Below are 20,413 nucleotides of genomic sequence, written 5' to 3'. Positions count from 1 at the left end.
ATGGGAATGACTATCGAGAACAATATGTTGTTCCAATGGAGCTATACCTAGAGGGTTCACAGCAAAAAATATTGTCAAGCCAGAGTAACGGTCTAGTTTGCCTTGTCTTAAGTATAGTCATACTTCATAGGAATGCAGAAATAAAATTAATGGAAACCCTGTTAAATAGATCTGTTCAGATTCTGTAACAAGGACATGGAAATAAATACGGACAAAACAGAATATAATGTTAGATGTAGAAACGGCAGGGATTTCGGTAATATATATATAGGAGGAAATACATTTGAAGGCAAATAGGTTTAAGTATTTAGTTCTACGGTAACTAGAAAACAACGAAATTGATGAGGAAGTAGAAGGTTGTATTTTTCAATTTCGTAATTGCTTAGCTTGCACCTTCTGTAAAAAAAACTTATAAATTAGAATTTACAAAACTATTATCCTTACTACTGTACTTTACGGATGCAAAACGTATTCCCTTACACTAAGGGAAGATAAATGCCTTAAGGTTTGTGAAAATAAATTGTTGAGTAAAAACGTCGAACTGAAAACGGATGATCTACCTGGAGAATATAGAAAGATATAAAACGCCAAATTGAGGGGACAGCACCTGGTAAATATAATTTAGGTTATAGCAATGCAGCGAATAAGATGGACGTGTAAGACTAGGAATAAGTAATGATAGATCCCACACAATGAACAATGAACTAACGGGGTAAACGCCCGAGGGGTAGAACGTATACATAAAATCTAAATCTTAAAAGGATAAATTATTAATACAATTTAAATCTGTTCAATAAAAAAAAAATAATTAAAAAGTTATAATTTCGCAAAAAGAGAAAACCTTTAATTGCATTTTTCTTAAAGCTGGTGGAAATATACTTAACTCCACTGAGAAGTAAACCAACCATATAATAAGTCACGAAATTAGGCAGGCTACGATAGGCTGGACATGTAAGGTTGAATCTAAAATAAATCCGTACGAAGCAACACGGATGGAATACTATTTTTTGTTTGTTCGAAAAATATAGTCACTATTCTTCTACACTTGAAGGAGAGCGAAAGCTAAGAATTCGAGTAGCATTTGCGGTAATGGCGGAAAATTCACAAACTAAACTTTATGAACAAAAAATATCCAAAATTCGAAATGGTGACAAGTGTCAGATCATGGAGGAGGTTATCTCAAGAAATGCTGAAAGTATGATTTGTGTACAACAGCTTCATAGAGAATTTTTTTTCTTGTTTTGAGATCCTTAATCCATATTTTCTGTTAGGGCACTTAGCCCTTAAAAATCCTGTACATATAAAAAAATATGTTACTGAAACAGTTGGTGTTGTTGGCTGTGGCTTTAGGGCGCTCAATCCATAAGTAATTGTTTTTTATATTTCCAAAAATAAAAATAATTCAGGAAATTAGTCCAAAAAATGGAAAATAGACCAAATTTTTTTGTTTGAAATCACTGAACTGAACTCGAATAAAATTCTACGTATCACTTCGAATAAAACAAGAATATAAAAAAACCTAATTTTTTTTTATATATATAATCTTTTCCCTTTCTTGAGACTGGTTTAAATAAAATAAATTGTATCCAATTTAAGTCTCAAAAGAATCTTCACTCAGAATTTACAAAATAGAATAATTTTGAAATTATTGACCTGGGCAAAATAGCCTGCAAAAAGTTTTTAAAATTTACATGGTTGTACTATTTATATTTAAGATTGTCAATGAGAAAGGCCGAAACGTCGGACTTATAAAGAAATAAAGATTGTTTTGAGACTTAAATTGGATAACCTTTATTTTATTTAAAATAATTATTTTTGTTTCTAATAAAATTTTTAAAATTACACTATCGAACTTTTTCGATAAATTTCTTTAGAATTTTTGAAAATTTAAGTCCATAGCTTAAACAAATAAAGTAGATTAAATTAATTAAATAAAAAATATAGTTATTAAAAAGTTGATTAAGTACCTATATAATATAATTGAAGGCTTTTTACTATTATGTGTTAAAGATAAATATATTTATATATGTATAAATAGTTGACTGTACAGTTTAAAATATGAAGAAAATAGTCAGGGTTGCAGTCAAAAAAAGAACAAAATATTTTCAACTATTTATTGTTCGACGTTTCGTCCCACTTTGCAGTGCTTCATCAGGGCTAAAAAGATACGAAAACGATTAAGAACATTACAACAATGAGATACAAAAAGGTCAATTAAGACAGGATAAAATTGACCTTTTGACCTTTTTGTGTCTCATTGTTGTAGTGTTGTTTTTGTATCTTTTTAGCCCTGATGAAGCCCTGCAAAGTGGGACGGAACGTCGGACAATAAATAGTTTATAACTATTTTGTTCTTTTTTTGACCGCAACCCTGACCATATTCTTCAAATTATAAATGTATTTACATTCAAGTATAAATCTGTTAATGAACAAACATCATAGAACAAGGCCCTAAGTGGTTCGCCATGAAAGCTTGTCCTTATAACATGTCTTCTAATATGACCTTTGTCAATCACGGAATAAAACCTTGAAAATTAAATTTTATTTTAATATGAAATTTAATTCAACTCTTCATTCGTTATAATCCAGTAGGGAAAGGAGGCGAAGGGAAAACGCCATGCTTTCTTTCCAGCCGCCATGGGCGAGTGAGTCATGAGCTAACAGTTTCATCATACTCGGGTTCAATAACTGCAAAAACAATCCCTTAGTATATTCCATTCTCGGGCCTTAAATTGTCGAATTGGGTTAGTAATTATTAGTTTATTCTAACCAAAAATATAAAAAAAAAATGTTATTTTTCCCATCATGAAAAAACTTAGTATTATTTTTATATTAACTTAGCTATATAAGGAAAATATAGTACGGAAAGGTATTGGGGTCATGCAAAAATTTGAATTCCAGTTTTCGACGGAAACACGTGTTTTGAGTTTCCATAAGTAAAAAAAAAGTCTCAAAAAATGGTGTGTATGTATGAACAATCTAGCTCAAAAAATAAAAATTTTACGTAACTGGAATTTCATATTTAACAGTTTGGGTGTCACTCTAAAATTTTATTTTACCTTAATTTCTTTTTTTTTTCTCAAATTCACTTTCTTTTTTTTTCCATTAGAAGTCAATTATTTATTTTGTTAAATCCATAAATGTCGTTTTTGTTTTTTTATTATCTTTAATTAGGAATTGTTATTTTATCTTAATTTTTGTTAATTTCTATTAATTTATAACATTGTTTATAGTTAGGGATGGTTTTTGTATGAGACTATACCCCCCCCTCCATAATAAATAGTTAAAAAAAAATTTCCTTTTTTTTTTCCAAAAATTTCCGATCTTGTATTGAAAAAATATATTTTTAAAAAACCTTTGGGTACACATATATCACTTAAAGAAAAGATCATTATACATTTTTTTATCAGATTCAAAATCACAACTTTCATTAAAACTGTCGTTGTTGATAAAATATGTTTTATATTTCTGTCATTATATTTTATTATTCTGTCATTAGCCCAGACAAGGTTCATCAAGCTAGTGAAATTATTTGTTCTGTTGCAACAGACACACATTACGTTGAAATAGACTAAAATTAACTATTTTTTAAATAAATCAATTGGTGTTAAGTCTCAGCACTGCTTATTATATCATCTAACGTATCGGCCAATTCGGAAATCCTCAAGGACAATCTTAAATATAAATTTACTGACATGGAATCCTCATACAAGACTGAAAAGACAGGAAACCGCTCGTCGATTCCGACTATTACAACATTTACTAGACAAACGGTCTAAATTGCCAATCCATTACAAAATACTGTTATACATGACTATTATAAGGCCTATCTGGACATACGGAGTTGAGCTTTGGGGCTCCACTAAACCATCAAATTCCTCCCGAATCCAATCCTTACAGTCCAAAATCCTTCGTAAAATCCTTGATACTCCTTACTTTGTCACGAATCAAGTAATCCATCAGGACCACAATGTCCCATATTTTGCCGATTTAGCCAGAACCAGATACCATTCCTTCCATGATAAACTTCCCAACCACCCAAATCCAGTTGTTTCTAACCTGGCTTCTCCTTCATTACCTAATAATCCTCCTAGGCGTCTGAAAAGAAGATGGCCTCGATATCTCCTCTTCTAGAAATGTTATTGGAGTTCTATCAATGGGTAGATTCTCCACATGTTTGTATCATGTCACTATGTCACATAGTGGCATAGTAATAAATACCAGTCTCAAGAAATTGAAAAGATTATATATAAAGAAGTTAAATTAAGCCTTCGTTTCAAGAACGTGTCATAACGTCCTGTATATGCCTTGAGATGTGACAGCAACTTAGTCGATAAAATCAACTGACCACAATGTGCTAAGCATCACTTAACAATTATTAATCAAAAACAATTTTTCACATTCCTGTGTGATTGTATTATTGTTCAATTTCCTGAAGCAGAGAGTATATGGACTAAAATTTCGAAAGGATATTGGTATCCTAGAAAACCGCAACGCGATTCCTGATTAAATGTATATATGAATAAATATTATTTAGATCCATGTTTACGGAAAGATAGAAGATAATAATGAAGTTAATGTTCACAGGGGTAAGGAGGTGTGGGGATGCATTTTATATCCGTTTGACAACCCCTACAACATGGTTTTGGTGGTTTCCAGGATGTCTCAGTATACATATTTGATCAATACGTACAATGAGTGTCAAGAGTATACGGACTTTACAGAAACGTATATTAGTAGTCAATTTTTACTAATTCATATATTTTTTAAAGTTAAGAGGACACTACACAAAAAAAAAATCATAACAAAAATAATATTATTTTATAGGTTTTTAACAAAACACTAAAACAAATATATATATATATCGAAAATAACGGCGTTAAAAGTATTATGGAATACACAATTAAATTAAAAATACAGTTGTTAATTTACTAAAAATGTGGCAATACTTGCTCCACAAATATTTGTATCTATTTAACATTTGTAGGCATTTGTTAAACTAATTCAATTAGTTTTATCATATCGCTCTTACGAAAGTATAATGACCAAACTGTAAATCTTTGAAGTTGACTTGGTTATATTTTTGCTCAAAAATACATTTACTAGATGTAAGTCGACAGACATAATTGTACTTAAAAATTCGCCAAGAGAGGAATTTCGTAAGTACAACTATGTCGATTAATAAAACCTAGCAAATCTATTTCTGAGCTCGCTAAAACAATAAAGTCAATTTAAAAAACATTTACATTTGCGTTATTATTCTTCTGGAGTAACGATATAACCTATACTATTTATAATGTATAAAAATCTATAACTGCCCAAGGTCAAAAATTAAATACTAAAAACACAATGGTAGTTAACCTATATATGTTTTATCTTCTCGTTTGGGAGATACAGTATCTTTCTCTCCAGCCTTTTTTTTTAAAACAACACGTCTTCAATTGTATTCAATCAATTATTTAATTTCTAATTATTAAAAGAAAAAATAGTCAATAAATAAATGAGTATTTAAAATTATATTCCTCTTACTTATTATGCCATAATCAAAATTATCTGAATTAATAATAAAATTTAAATTTACAACAAACAAGTAAGGATAAAAAAAATTTAAATACTCATTTATTTATTGACTTTTTTCCTATTAATAATTAGAAATGGAACTAATTGATTACAATTGTAAATGTGCTTTTTAAAAAAATTAAAGAAATGAAGAGGAGCATTGTAAACCCGAAAGCTCCTTAAAGAAAAAATATATGGCTTAAGAACTGAAGTGTTCTTAATTTTGACCTTTATCGCATCTACTTATTGTATTTGTTTTATACAGTTATAAATTTCAATAAAATAAATTAAAAAAATTGACTCTAAGGTAATTGTAGATTTTAAAAATTTATTTAATATACAATAAATGGAATATAGTTCGGGTGCGGTAAAAAAAAAAGCATATAGTGATAACTAGGGATAGGATTTTTATGTGCTAAAAAATCCGAAATATGTGCTAATAAATAGTCAAATATTTAAAATAATATGTATTATTCAACAATATAAATTACTAATTAATTAGTAATTTTATAACTTAAAGAAGTTACATAAATATGTATTTATTATATATTATATGAATAATATTTTAAAGAAATTATGTTAAAATATGTACAAAAAAATGTACTTAGAGAAAACATAGCTGTTCAATAACAAGACATTAATTAGTAATTGTAATTAAACTAGGGGAGTGAAACAAGACTAAGATGAGAAAGGACCATGGGAAGAGGTGAAACAGAGAAATGGATTGAGGAGTAAACAAACAAATTCTAGGAAAATGCTACAGGAATAATTAAATAAAATCTCTTTTTAATTGATTCTGAGAAATTCTCGATGTAATTCTATGTGAAAATTTATTATTGCCATAGCTTTTAATTTGTGTTCAAAGATGAAGGATATAGAATTTTTACGCACTATTTATAATAAATGATAAATTTCACCTTTAAGTTTATTGCGTTCTCTTGAATTTTACTTACATAGTTGCTGCGAAAAATGTATTTAGAATTGAACAAATAATTTAAGGAAATACGTGATTCAGGACAAAATATCTAAAAATATATTAAAAATAACAAACATTTCAGAAAATATGTGATTTATAACAAAATATGTAAAAAAGGCCAAATATTTAAAAATATGTGAAATAAAAATGGCTTATTTTGGCCAGAAATGTCTTGAAACATCTTTAGTTAGTAAGGAATCGAAGATATCATGGTCAGGTAAAAATATGTGAAAACATAAAAATCCTATCCCTAGAGATAACTATCTTAATTGATCCAACGTTTCGCTCCACGTTGCACGGCTTCGTCAGGGCTGTTTTGACAGAAGTCCAAGTCAGTCTCAATACAGTATTTATTTAATATTTGTTTCCACTCAGGAATTAATTTTATCTTCAGATCGTTTTCATTTTGAATGCCATACTACTAGGTGAAAAATATCTAATAAAATTCAAATAGAGAGATTAGAAAGGTGTTTCCAGAACATAAGGGTGATGGGAATTGCATTCCATTCATTAGTAGGGATATCTTGATAGATTTTAAAACTTAATACAATTCTCGTTTTTCTCACACTTTCTTTGAATTTATCCATAATTCCGTCTATGGATATAATTTATTTATTTTTATATATAAATTTCTACCTTCGTTACATTTGGACACTTATGTATACAATATTAAGAATTGTTTTCTAGGTAAAACAATGCCATAAAAGTGAGGGGGAATTTCAATTATAAGTTTGCCTGATCCAAAGAACTTTCACAGTCCTGTAAATTGAATTAGAGGATTGAAAAGTCTGTATATGAATAGAATTGCTGTTAGAGGAGTATCTTTTGGGTCTTTCAACTTTTTATCTCTCCGGCAAAGCATTAATTAAATAATTAAATCACTTTTTTTTCCGAACACATAAGCTAGATAAAAATGGTGTTACAAATGTTTTAATTTCTCATTTTTTTTTTTTTTAATAACTACTGAGCGGGATTTTAAAAACATCCACAGGGCCATTTTCATAAAAATCACAGGTTTTTCATATGTATATTCAATTTAACTATTTTTAGTAGATAATCTATCAAGGATAATATTTAAACAACTCACGTTACGGAACGCAGTAATCTGTTATCTTTATTATTTATGGCAACTTTGTCTTTCACATCGGTTAGTAGCAACAATTGTTTGTTTACAGCAATATTTTCCACAACGCAATTTTTTTTTATTTGATAGAACATCATCCAATTACTGCCACTCCTTATCACATAAGTAAAAAAAAAATCGTATACTATTTTTTTTTTAAAAGCAATGAATCCAAACATAAATCTAAAATAGTACAAACTACACCGGCATAGAAAAGGAAGGGTAATAATTATTGATTTTAGAAAAAAAAATTGACAATGAATTTAAAATAAACTACTTCATTTTTTTTTTAAACATCAATCACAAAAATAAGGATAACAAAAACTTGTGAACCACCTTAATACAGTTCTGTAATTTTCGGCCAATTTCCATCTCACTCCAGTCAACATATAATATAATATATATTACAACAATGTGAAATATATATAGAAACAGAATAAAACTGTGAACAGGTTTTGTTAAATAATTTTATATTTAAAAAATGTGGGCTCAATGTGGTTTATAATATTTTTCCTCTTAGTCTTTGTGATTGATATTTATTCATTTAAAATATTCATAACAATGAATTCAGAAGGCTACACAGAACCGAATGTAGGGAACTGTACACAGTAAATGTAATTAGATGGATGTGTAAGGCTTTAAGGCTAATAAATACAGAACCGACGGCTCAACGTCCGAGAGATAAACCGAAGCGTAGGTGGGAGGATTGAGTCGAGATTTTGGTTTAAACGGGCATCACTGGACGAATACGTAGCCCGCGATTGGTGGTATCGGCTTGGAACCTTCGGGTTCGCCGAGCCTGTATTATTTATTTATTACAATATGCAAATATATTATTTTAAATTTCAAGATACTAGATGTTTCAAATGTTTAAAACATAATGGATTGCGCAAATCGTACATTATGTAAATATTTATAAGGCGTACATATAAAATAAAAAAATTGTACAGATGACATGTAGTAGAACACCGATGGCTCAGTATATGTTGCCAGACCTACTCCGTACATTCAAAATTCTTGATATGACATTAAAAGATAAAAATTAATTATATAAAATGCTCTTAAAACAATGTGATGCATAACATATAATTTGACAAGGAAACCACTGCTATATTCCACTAAAATAAAAAAATGCTAAAAAAAACTTAGGAGCAAAAAATAAGAAAATACCCATTAAATATTTAGCTAAAATACTTTTGAGAAACCAAACAAAGTGAATGGAGGGCTTAAACGAAAAATTTCAATCCCTACTTTAACAAGAACTGTAATAAAATCTATAAGAGCTTAGTTTTCCAACAAATGCATTTTTTATTTAAAGGACTTCATATTATTTTTGTTAAATACCTGTTATTCACAGTAAAGACGTGAAAATCTACTATGTTTAGTAACTTATTTCTTTTTATAAATGAATTTTTAAATACTTAATTATAATTACAAACATCAGTTAAAATTAGAAAATATAGTTTCTATTGAGTTTATTATGAAAATAAATAAACGTATGGAGCTAAATAAAAAAAGATTTTAGGGTAATTCGAATATACAATAAAGGGGATTGTACTGTATGTATACATGTAAACATCCTATTGGAACGAGTAAAAAGTTCAAACTAACAGTAAAATATACATAATTATAACTCGTTGAAAATCATAAAATAATAAGACATTACCATAAAATCCTTAATATTCTCTTTCCGCCGCACATTATAATAAATCCACAGCCAGTCAAATCTGTTTATTTCAACACGATAGCTCAACAAAGAAACACACGAGAACTTTATCCAGTACGCAATGACGCGAGACTGACGTAGTAACAAACAGGTGTTTGAAATCCAACCGATAAACGTAAATAAAGATAAGAAATAAAACAGTATTTAACCTGAGACCAAACAACGTACAAAGTACGAACGATACTGTAAGCGATATCTACGACAAGTTTATCATAATAATATAATCCGACATTGGTGTACAAAGTACATTTTTTTCTTTTTAAATACTCATAAAATCGTAATTTTTAACGGCATGAACATGAAAACTGTTTTTCTCAAGACGCCATTAAAAACATTATGGGAAGATAAAATTTAAAAATAGATTCCCCTATTTCATCTTTGTGGGTTTTATTAAGAATATATATATTTTTTAAAATGTTAATTTAGTTCTCTAGATTCTATTCTAATACACCTTCTGTATATGTTATTTAAAGTAGATATTTTATCCTTAAAACCAACATAAACATTTAGATTGGGAGATAGATAGCTGGCAGTAAAAGATTATAGGCAGATAGTCCCCGTTGCAGTCAATAAAGGTACAACATAGAAAAAAAAAATTATTTGTAACCAAAGTTTCACCCCACTTGGCAGAGCTTCTTCAGGGCTAAATGAAAACAAGATACAAACATTGTAAAATAAGATAAAACTTATTCCTGTACTTATAATTAATTAGTTTTCTATTCATCTATATTTATATTGGAAGAAGATAATTGATGGTATGAAGTAAATTGTAGGAAGATAGTCCAGTTGGCAATCAATAAAAGTATCAAAATAGTAGAAAAAATTATTTATTTTTAACCAAGTTTCACCTCACTTTACAGGTCAGTCAGAATGAAACAAAGATGAAAACTGAAATCAGTTTTCAATCTGATAACCCTGCAAAGTGGGGAAAACATTGGTTAACAATAAATAGTTTTCTTTTACTATATTGATCGCCACCTGGACTATCTTATATTTTCTTAACTTCTTGCTAATATAACTGTTCACCTATCAATCTTTATCTTTTATTATGCCATACTTAGGCAACATTTATTTCATTAATCTTTCTTTTTAATTTTACCATACTTATTACTACTTCAATTACGTATTGTTTCACTATTTATCACAGTAGTTTTATATTCGCAATTCTATCAATTATTACTATACTGATTATTAATTATTTTTCTATTTATCTATATTTATAATTGCTCAACTTACTGTGTTTCTTTCCCTTTTTTTAGATAACCTTTTACATTATTTCTATTTAAATTGTAATAGTTTTATCTTATTTTAAAATGTTATATCTTGTTCTTATTTAGTCCTGCAAAGTGAGGTGAAAAGTTGGATATTAATAAAATGCCTTTTTACTAATTTGTACCTTCATTGACTGCCACCTGGACTATCTCCTACAATATAGCCTTGAAACATTCTAAAAAGAAGTAAATGGTTGCCAGCACAACCCTTCATTATATAAACCTAATTTCGAAATAACTGACATCCTCAAAATGATTTGATTTATTTTTAACAGAATACTGAGTCTTAATTCTTTTCATACACAACTCATGGTAAGGTATAAAATAAATTGATATAAGAAAGATCTTACGAATTCAGTTATTATTTTTAAAATACCAACGTTCTAAGTAAAAGGACAATATTTTATGATAACCAGAGATCAGATTTTTATGCAATTCTATTTTTACAGATTACTTATTTATTATTATTATTTTTTTTTAAGCCGCATTAGTCTATCTAGAAACATTTAAAACCACATTTATTTGTCATACTTGTTTCTATCATTAATAGAAAATAGTATTCAATTCTTTTTTTATTTCGATTCAAATAAGGGTTATGGTTTATAAGGGTGGTTTTAAAAAAATGTCAATTATAGTGACACTGAAGTATTCTATCTAAGGAATTTACCTCATCAGCAATTGTTTGCTTTTATAATATTCTTATCTTCTCTGTTTATAATTACTGATTAAAAAAAAATTTCTCTGGAAAAATTTGTTTTAAAAATAACTAATAGGTAAGTACTTAATTTATTTTTGACGTACTAAAGCTCTTTTCTTTCACTTCCTTAGGTTTTGACATAGAGATGATTATGTATTTATGTAGACTGTTATGTATTTATTTATTTTTTTTTGTAATTAGTTATTTATGCCAATGTTTTAACCTGAATTTCAAGCCTTCTTCGGGGCTAAAAAAACAAAACAAAAAACAGTTAACAACCATCAGTCAGAAAAACATAGAAATAAAAGAAAATAATAAATCCTTTATTTTTTAGATTCTTAATAAATCCTTTTTTTCCCCTTTAATTTTTATTTTATTTTTTTCACGGAACAGCCATTCAAAGCCGCACTAATATCATTACTTTTTCCTTCTCACTTTTTCTCTTCTTCTCTCCACTTCTGCATGCCTTTGCTTCCTCTCTTCTGACCATGTAGTACACTTCCGTTTTTCTCTATTTGCCGCAAGAACATTTATTTCATTAAATTTTTTTTCCGTACTGTTCTCTATCTAGGCAGTCCTTGTCTGTTTCCTCTCTCATTTGCTTCACATATCCTCCTACGCCCTTATAATTTTTATGTTATTGTATTAATTAAAAAATTAGATCAATAGAGCCAAAATCAACTCAGTCTTTCAGTACAAAAAACTTGACCAATGCACCATATAAAAATAAATTTTGAGTTTTCATTGAGTTAAAAAAATAATAAATCAAAATTGGCAATTATATAATTAACATATAACTATGTAGTTAACATAGTTAATTAATTAATTAGCAATTAAATAAACATAATTGGTTAGTAATTAACTATGTAGTTAACATAATTAATTAATTAGTAATTAACAATATTAAGTAACTTTTTACTCAACAAAATATTTTTTAGTATATCTTATATATTACTTTTTGCTTATTATTATTAATATATTACTTTTTGTTTTGAAAAAAAAAATTTACTCGGATTTTTAGTACAATAAAAATCCAATATTCTACTTAGTACAAAAATATCAAAGCATTAAGATTGGTCAAATGAATGATAGAAGTCATATTGGTGTTTCTCGGATAAGGATAGCAACCAAGTTCATCATTATTATTTTTCCTTCTACAGTTGTCTTCGTTATTTTATACATTATTAAACCAGAATGTCAATCAGTTATTACAATTATTTAAAACCCACAAGAGGCTATTAGTCATATTTTCAGATAATTTTTTTTTTTTTTAAAGCAACTATTTGATATAGACACTGTGCTCTTATTTTACAGACCCCTGGTTCAAATCTGGCTTTGGCGTATAATTATTTATTCTGTTAAATCAATTTTGAATGTACCCTGGGATAGAGAAAGCTCTCTGGATACACTCGGCCGTTATTAAGTGTGTACCCCTAATCGGAGAGTAAAACCTGACACTTGAGCATAATTCTGACCACATCACCTCTTTGCACAACTGTTGATCTTCTGTTTACTAAACCCAAGACCCCTCCCTCAAAGGTTGTCGAGGTATATTTTGTTTTCCACAGTAGCCGACTTAGTTTCCCTCAAAATATATAAAAATTGCCAACAGGATTCTTGACAGGAGGGAGGACTGATAGATAACAAACTTTTTACATTTATTTTTTGATAAAAAATGTTTTTAAAAAAATAGATAATGTTAGTATATTTTAAGCTAGCAAAACATTGAATAACATCTATAGAAAGAAGGAATCCATTTGGATTACTGAAAAACCGTTTATGGTGTATTATGAGCAATACTAAGGAGCTAGTACTACTGCATACATTATGCAGTATTATTATAAATGATGAGCATAGAAAAACAGTAGCTAAATCAGTTACATTTGTAGTAATTATGATAAATCTGAAAGATTATCCAGTAAAATTAATAATTTTGACTTACCTAGTTATTAATCACTTTTATATTTGGATTTCCACTTTTATTTGTGGATAAGACAAAAAATTCTAAACATTCAAGTCGAGGTTCAATATTCTGCCTCATAATATCAGCTGTGAATTAATAGTGGGATTAGAAGACATACCTAGGCCCCTATGAAGTGGGGACCTGATCCTTCAGTTGGCCAGGAGAAAACCTTGTGGTGGAGAGTGATGCAAACCACATCATTGATGTCAATGGTCACATGAATGTCAAATTGTTTTTATTCTTTTAAAATGTGATTAACATTTATAAGAATTTTGCGATATGACATTCTCGAATTGAAGAATTGCAGTTTAAATTATTGAAGAAAATACTCCTTCTTTAATGGGTTCTGAATTATAAATTTTACTTTCATCCACAAAAATTTAATCTCATTCATGCAGCATGAAAAATCAGTTTCATGAAGGAAAATAAATAGAGCCTGTTTATACATTATTGGGTTTCTTCAAACTATTAAGGGCGCTTTTATTTTTTTGTTTACTATATTTTGTGATTTCAACAAATGTTTGAGAATAACAATGTTATTTTAGGGACACAAAGTGGTAAACAATATGCTTCAACCACCTAATTTATCCTCAGACTATTGTCATGCACAATCAGATTACGATTACGAAGCTCCTTTTAAACAAGAGTTTTTAAACTGACTAAGTCCTAAATACACATGCACCAAGCCAGTATTTGAACTGGATTCATTCTACATTCAAAACCATCAAGACAACTCATTCTCTACATTATATTGCAAAGTATTTATTTTTATTTCCTATTGCAACAATGCTACTAAAAAACTCAAAATTCATTTAATACAGAAACAACTTCATATCAGTCGGACATACAAAACTATGAGATTAATATGGTATTTATGTTAAAAAATCTTTATATAGAAGTAAACATTATGGATTACTCCATTAAAACTTACCTATGAAGTTGATTTTAAATATTGCTAACTTATTGAAAATAAGTTGACAACTTATAATTACACTTTGTATAGAAATTTTATTTTCTGATTTATATTTAAACTATTGGATCAGTAATTTGAGAAAAAGGTCATCTTCATTTTTTCTAAGTAGGGTTCGTCATTCAAATTGACTGGTTAAGGTTTTAAATAAAATTGAAATGGATATTTTAAAATACCATCTGATAAATATGGGTCATAGTATTCTCTTAGGACAGTTTTTTTTTTTTTAATTTAAAAACTAATCTCAAGTTTACATTTTTTAGTGATAATTTATTTCTCAAATAACTGATTCAATAATGAAATATTAAATTCTGTTTTTACTATGTATATTGTGGTTGACTGTGGTTCAATATAGAGTTTCATTGCTAATTTCATAGTTAATGTTAATAAAACTGTAAAATGCCAACATGCCAGATGAAGATGCAGCAGAATCTACACTTTCAAAATCGATGGTCCATTACTCTATACTTCAATGTGTTTTCAAGTTACTAAGAAACACTTAATTTGTTTAATTTTATTAGTCTAATAATTACTGTTGTTATAACAGTTACATAAATATATATATATAAATATAAAGCTGAAACAATAAAAATATAAATAAAAAAAAATATATCTGAAGTACTGATGTAAATCAGTATCTAAGTGTTACATCAATAATGTAAGCATGCTTGATAAACATTTTTTATATTTTTCAAAATTATTTAAAAAAAAGATATGTTCTTTAGATTGAAAGGAATTAATTCTTTTTACAAACTGTAAAATACTTGACTATTTTTAATGAAATAAAACAAAACTTGTAAAATGTATAAATATTTTATTAAAAAATAAATTAACTCGAAACATAACATTAAAAATAAAATAAATACAGTATGGACTAAAAAAAATACAATATAATGACAAGACAGATTTAAAACTACAAAGTACTGAAAACAACAGTATTACATAAAAAGATAAAAATAACGAATGAGAAAATAAATAAATGAAATAAACAATGAATAAATAAATATTTCATTGAGAAAAAGTGATTGATCCAGTAATGAATCTGAAATAAATATCAGATGTAAGGGAGAAAGAAGTATCACAATTTTAACAATTAAAAATATAAGATGGTCAAAATTAAGAGAAATAAATTAAAGACTAGTATTTTCAAAATAATTTAAGAAAAATTAGTTGTGATGATTTTCAACAAGAAATGAACAACGGAGAGAGAGGATGTCATGGCTGGGTTAGTGGAACATATCTATATGAAGAATTTTTCTAGTTGTCATGATTAAGCAGATCAACCGAGAGGCAAATAAACCTTTTCAGGATAAGAAATTAAAGCTCTCTCTAACTAGATGTTCAAATAAAAGGAAATATGTTACATCACATTTAAAATTTTACAGAATAAACAAGCTTTCATACTATAACATAATATGTAACTCCCAGCATATATGGAAACTAAAATAACAAAATAGAAGATATGATTCAATAATCTTGCAAATAAAAAACTACAGGAAATAAATCAAAGTGATAGTGGAGGAAATAAAAGCAAAATAAACATGGACTAGTATAATAGGCTTACCTATAATTTTTATTAATTCCCGAGCAATTTTTATTGACATAATTACAACTTTATTCAAATAATAACAATTGTTCCGTAATTATTTTTAATTCAATAAACAATTGATTACTTTTTGTCAACTATTTTATGAGGAATAACGTCAATGATCATCTAAGCAAACAAAATAATCTCCAAATGCAGAAAACTAAACTTGGAAATGGTTAATGGTGCAGAGAAGAAATCCGAATTGACAAACCAAAAAATGAGGACAAAAATATTTATGGTGATGTGATAAGATTTTTGATTAACACAATAATCATTATGAATAAAACAACAGAGAATAGTAAAAGTCTTTGAAGGAAACAGGAATATGTGTGAACCCTAGAATAAAGGCGTGGAGGTTTCCGATGGATCTTTACAAAATAAAATTCATTCAATAAAATATAGATAATTTTTATAATGATTTTCAACAAATTTATAAAAATAAAGTTAATCCAAGCCAAATTTAAACTTTTTTCAAAATTTTGCATAGCTGACTTTAATAAATATACCCTGAGTCTTATTAAAACTTTTCATTTATAATAAATGATAATCAAAAGTGCAAACTATCTATAAATCATTCCTACATTTTGCTGCAAATATAATTTTGTCGTTTCTTAGTAGATACTGATTTATCTTCCATTTTTTTGAGTTTAAAAAAAATAAAGAGATATTTACAAATAGTTTTATGTAAGGCCAATAATTTTTTTTTTATTAATGGTAATAAAAAATTTATTGGTAAGAACTGGTGGTGATGGTACTGGTAACTAGTGGGGGAACTAGTCTGGTAAGTGGTCCTAGCAGTTCTTTAGAGGTTGCCACTGTGTACTAACTAGTGCGAGAGTGCCAACATTCTTTCCTATGGACTGCGGAAAAATGAATATTAACTGCCCCAGGTAGGAATCGAATCTACAATGTTCCAAACCAGGCACTCTGGGACCCTCATCCCAATGTGCACGGCCACATTGGGGAGAACTAATACAGAATCTCAAACTTTTGTGAAAAAAAAAAAAATAAGAACAATTATTTTTTAAATATGACCAATCCTGGAAATAAACTGTAGAAATACCTTTGTAATTGAATTAATATAAGTATGTATATTCAAAGTTGCTTTATAAACCTTATGGTTGAAAAAAAAAATGGAGATGACATCAACTGACCTCTAATCAAGTCTAAATTTCCTGATTGAATTATTTCTAAAATATATTTTTTAAACTAGATAAAATTTGAAAATATATACAATTTACTTTTTCAAATTCTCAATAGACAAGTTAAAATATGTACATTAATAATACAATTCATGCTTCTGCATTGCTTTTTACATCCCATATTCCTTATCATGCTTTCCTCAGCAATATTATTAACTGATAAATGAATTTATACAATTTATAAAAAAAAAAAACAATTTTTTTAGAAATGCTACTTTAAATTTAACTACTCAAAGTGAACTTACTGAAGCAAAATTGCAGTAATGTAGGTGAAAATAAAAAAAGAAAAACAGAGTGCAGCAAAGTAGAAAAATAATACTTACCTACAAGCAAAGAAACGCAACTACAGGAACAGCATATAAGGAAAAGGAGATGAAGGGAGCAGAGCAGAAATAAATAACTATAATTGAACATTTAATGTATTTACAGATACTGGTGTGCGGGAGCTAAATATCAAGGCAACTCACCCTGGGTGTGACGTCAGTAGGTTACTCCACTCTCTCATCACTTGGCTGCTTTGGTTTTGCAGTTCGGATTTCAATGCAGCATCGTCTAATCTGCAGATAAAACAATTTTATTTTTGTAAAACCGACTATCATTCAATACTGCAATATTGTAAAAAAATTATTCAGTGTTAGATACGTATCACCCCAACTGCATGTCAAGGCCAACGATCACGCTCTATAATTTTTTTCCAAAATGCTCATGTATTAGGATTCTTTTCTAAGATTCCAGAGGTGCACAAAATGAAAATGTTATCCATTTTCAATTAAATTTACTCAGCAGTTTTCAATTAATGCATCTTTGAAACCATTCTAATAGATATTGAAGAAATGTGGATAGTTAAAAAAAATTGATATGCCAGTCTCCACTCTTAAAATCAATAGCATTTTCATTTTCTGTAACTCTGAAAACATATAAAGAGACTATAATAAGTTATAAATGAGAGCCAGAAAAGTAATTCATAGTACCTTAATACATATGTACAATGAATTGGCAAGCAAAGGATCTTAAAATTTATAGCATTTTCATTTTCTGCATCTCCAAAATCATGCACTAAAACCAAAATATATAAGGAATAAAATAAAAAAGTTAAAATAAATTGTTAAGCAAGTGTACTATTTTATAATCAACAGCATTTTATATTTCCTGTACCTAAAAAAAAAAAAAAAAAAAAAATAAAAAAAAAAAATACAAAGAGATCCTATTGTCTCCCCAGAAGAGACTTGAGAGTTTTTGGAAAAAATAGTGAGATAGAGGTGACCAAATTTCATTTTCAAATCATCAGGTCAAATCTGATTTGTAGGAGAAAATTTGTCTTTTACTTTTTTAAATTCAAGTATTTCTGACCAGTAATGGTATAGTCACACTATAAGTCAGGTAACCTGTTCTCAGTGTAATGGTATTTCAAATTTTAACTTGAAAATTTCAAACTTCAAGCAGTGTTTTTATAAAATCATGGTTTTTACTTACAAGAGGAGGCTATTGATGTGAGATCAACGATTTCAATGGGACTTTTTTTTGTGATAACAGTTTGAAAAATATTAGACACATGCCCATGAGGGTTCTTGTCAATGAGCCCTAGGAGCTGAAAAAATTAATAGATTTTTATAATATAAAAATAAAAAATTTTTAGAAATTTTTTATGACACTATGCCACTTTTGTTTTGAATGTATTTAATGGTTATTACTTACCAATCAATTTGTTTTTGTTCTTTAAGTAAAATAAGAAAAAAATATTGCTGATTGTGTTAAATGAGTTTAAATGTATAAAAAATTTTAAAAACAAGAGTTTTTGGATTTTGACACCTTTTTCTTATTTTACACACAAAAAAAAAATTGATCGGTATATAATAACCATTAATACATGCAGAGCAAAGGTAGCCAAGGATCATACAAAAAATTTCTAAAAATATGTAAAATATTTATTCCTCAGCTCTTAAGGCATATTGGCAAGAATCCTTGGACACATGTCTAATCTTTTTTAACCTATATCACCAAAAAAAGGTTCATTGAAAACGGTGATCCCACATCTGTATCTGCCCCCCTTGTTAGTGTGTTTTACTGGTAACCTGAGATATTATCTTAAAAAAAATATAGTAGCTCAGAAAGAAACTTATTACACATTAATAGGAAACAGAGAAATGAATTATTAGCAGTTAGAAATATAAATCATAAAATGATGATTAAATTGTAATACGAACTCATCGAAATCCGAAGTATCAAAATCAGCCATGAGATCATCGGAAGTGAGGGAGTCACACGGTGATAAAGTGCTCACCGACTGCCTGCTTCCTGTAAGCCTTGGATTTACTGATGCCAAGGCTTCCGATACTTCATCAGCCAATTTTTGAACTAAACAAAATAAAAAATATATTATAGTCATAAATATTAAATATTTCTAGCATGCTAATTATGAGATATTGTCAGTCCATAACCAAAGTGGCTTATCTAAAAAACATTATCTTTGAATTACGGTTGTAGATATAAGGTATTAGCAAATTTATAATTTTAATGTGTCATTTGATCATTTTGCCTTTTTAATTAGTAATGTCACATATTCAGTTAGGTCTTTTTGAGATTGCAAAGAGAATAGTAAACCACATTAAGATGAAAAACACCCAAGATAACAAAATTAACAGATACGCACCAATATGTTACCAATTGTCCACTTATTTTTGACTTTTGAGCAAAATATACCTTTTTTTTTTATTTTATCGAGTGATCCTGAGAAAATTCATGCTAAGGAATGATAATAAAAAATGTAAAAAAGAATATTACAAACAAAATCTCTCTTAAAATATTTTAGCCAATTAAGAAAAGCTATCAGTAATTATAAGTACAACCATGCATAATAACTAAACAATACACATAAAAACTGATTTTGAAAATCCATACTGATTGAAAGACAACCCAACATGAGCAGTTATTGTCCTATATGTGCAAAGTATGAAATTAATTTGCTGATATCAAAGTAAGTTTTTTAAAACTAACTTTAAATAAGGTTTTGTTCTTTAAATCTTCAACGCAAACAACCAACCTAAGAGATTTTCCTTACATTATTCCTTTCTACTTATTTTCATAATAATAATAGACTGAAAGTTTGAGTATTCTCTTTTCATAGTACAGGAAATTGGTGAAAAAAAATATGACCCCACAGCACTGTTATCTTTTAACAATTGCTCTTTATTGACTTATTTATTTAAAAAGTCTGAATAATTATTAATGAGAAAGTGATGTCACCAGTATTTACAAAGATTAATACAAAATTATCAAGCAAACTGATCTCAATACATGCATGGTGACAGACTATTGTTGGTGTATTATAAAAATTGCAA

At 28.1% G+C, this 20,413-nt stretch overlaps 1 protein-coding gene across 17 annotated transcripts in view; it reads right to left on the bottom strand.

Moving 5' to 3' along the window:
* LOC106686615 (uncharacterized) overlaps positions 1–20,413 on the bottom strand; it is a 220,772-nt gene that overhangs the window by 19,040 nt on the left and 181,319 nt on the right. For all 17 annotated transcript variants that reach the window (XM_067046905.1, XM_067046908.1, XM_067046904.1 and 14 more), the window contains 2 exons: positions 19,280–19,430; positions 17,543–17,632 (listed from right to left, as the gene is read on the bottom strand). In XM_067046905.1, the coding sequence (XP_066903006.1) occupies positions 17,543–17,632; positions 19,280–19,430 (241 nt within the window). The remainder of the gene's footprint in view (positions 1–17,542; positions 17,633–19,279; positions 19,431–20,413) is intronic.

This window comes from Halyomorpha halys, unplaced genomic scaffold (genome assembly GCF_000696795.3).
Source record: "Halyomorpha halys isolate HHAL.00 unplaced genomic scaffold, Hhal_1.1 Scaffold36.1, whole genome shotgun sequence".
Lineage (NCBI taxonomy): Eukaryota > Metazoa > Arthropoda > Insecta > Hemiptera > Pentatomidae > Halyomorpha > Halyomorpha halys.
Note: the sequence above shows the minus strand (reverse complement) of the source record. Positions and strands in the feature narration are given on the sequence as shown.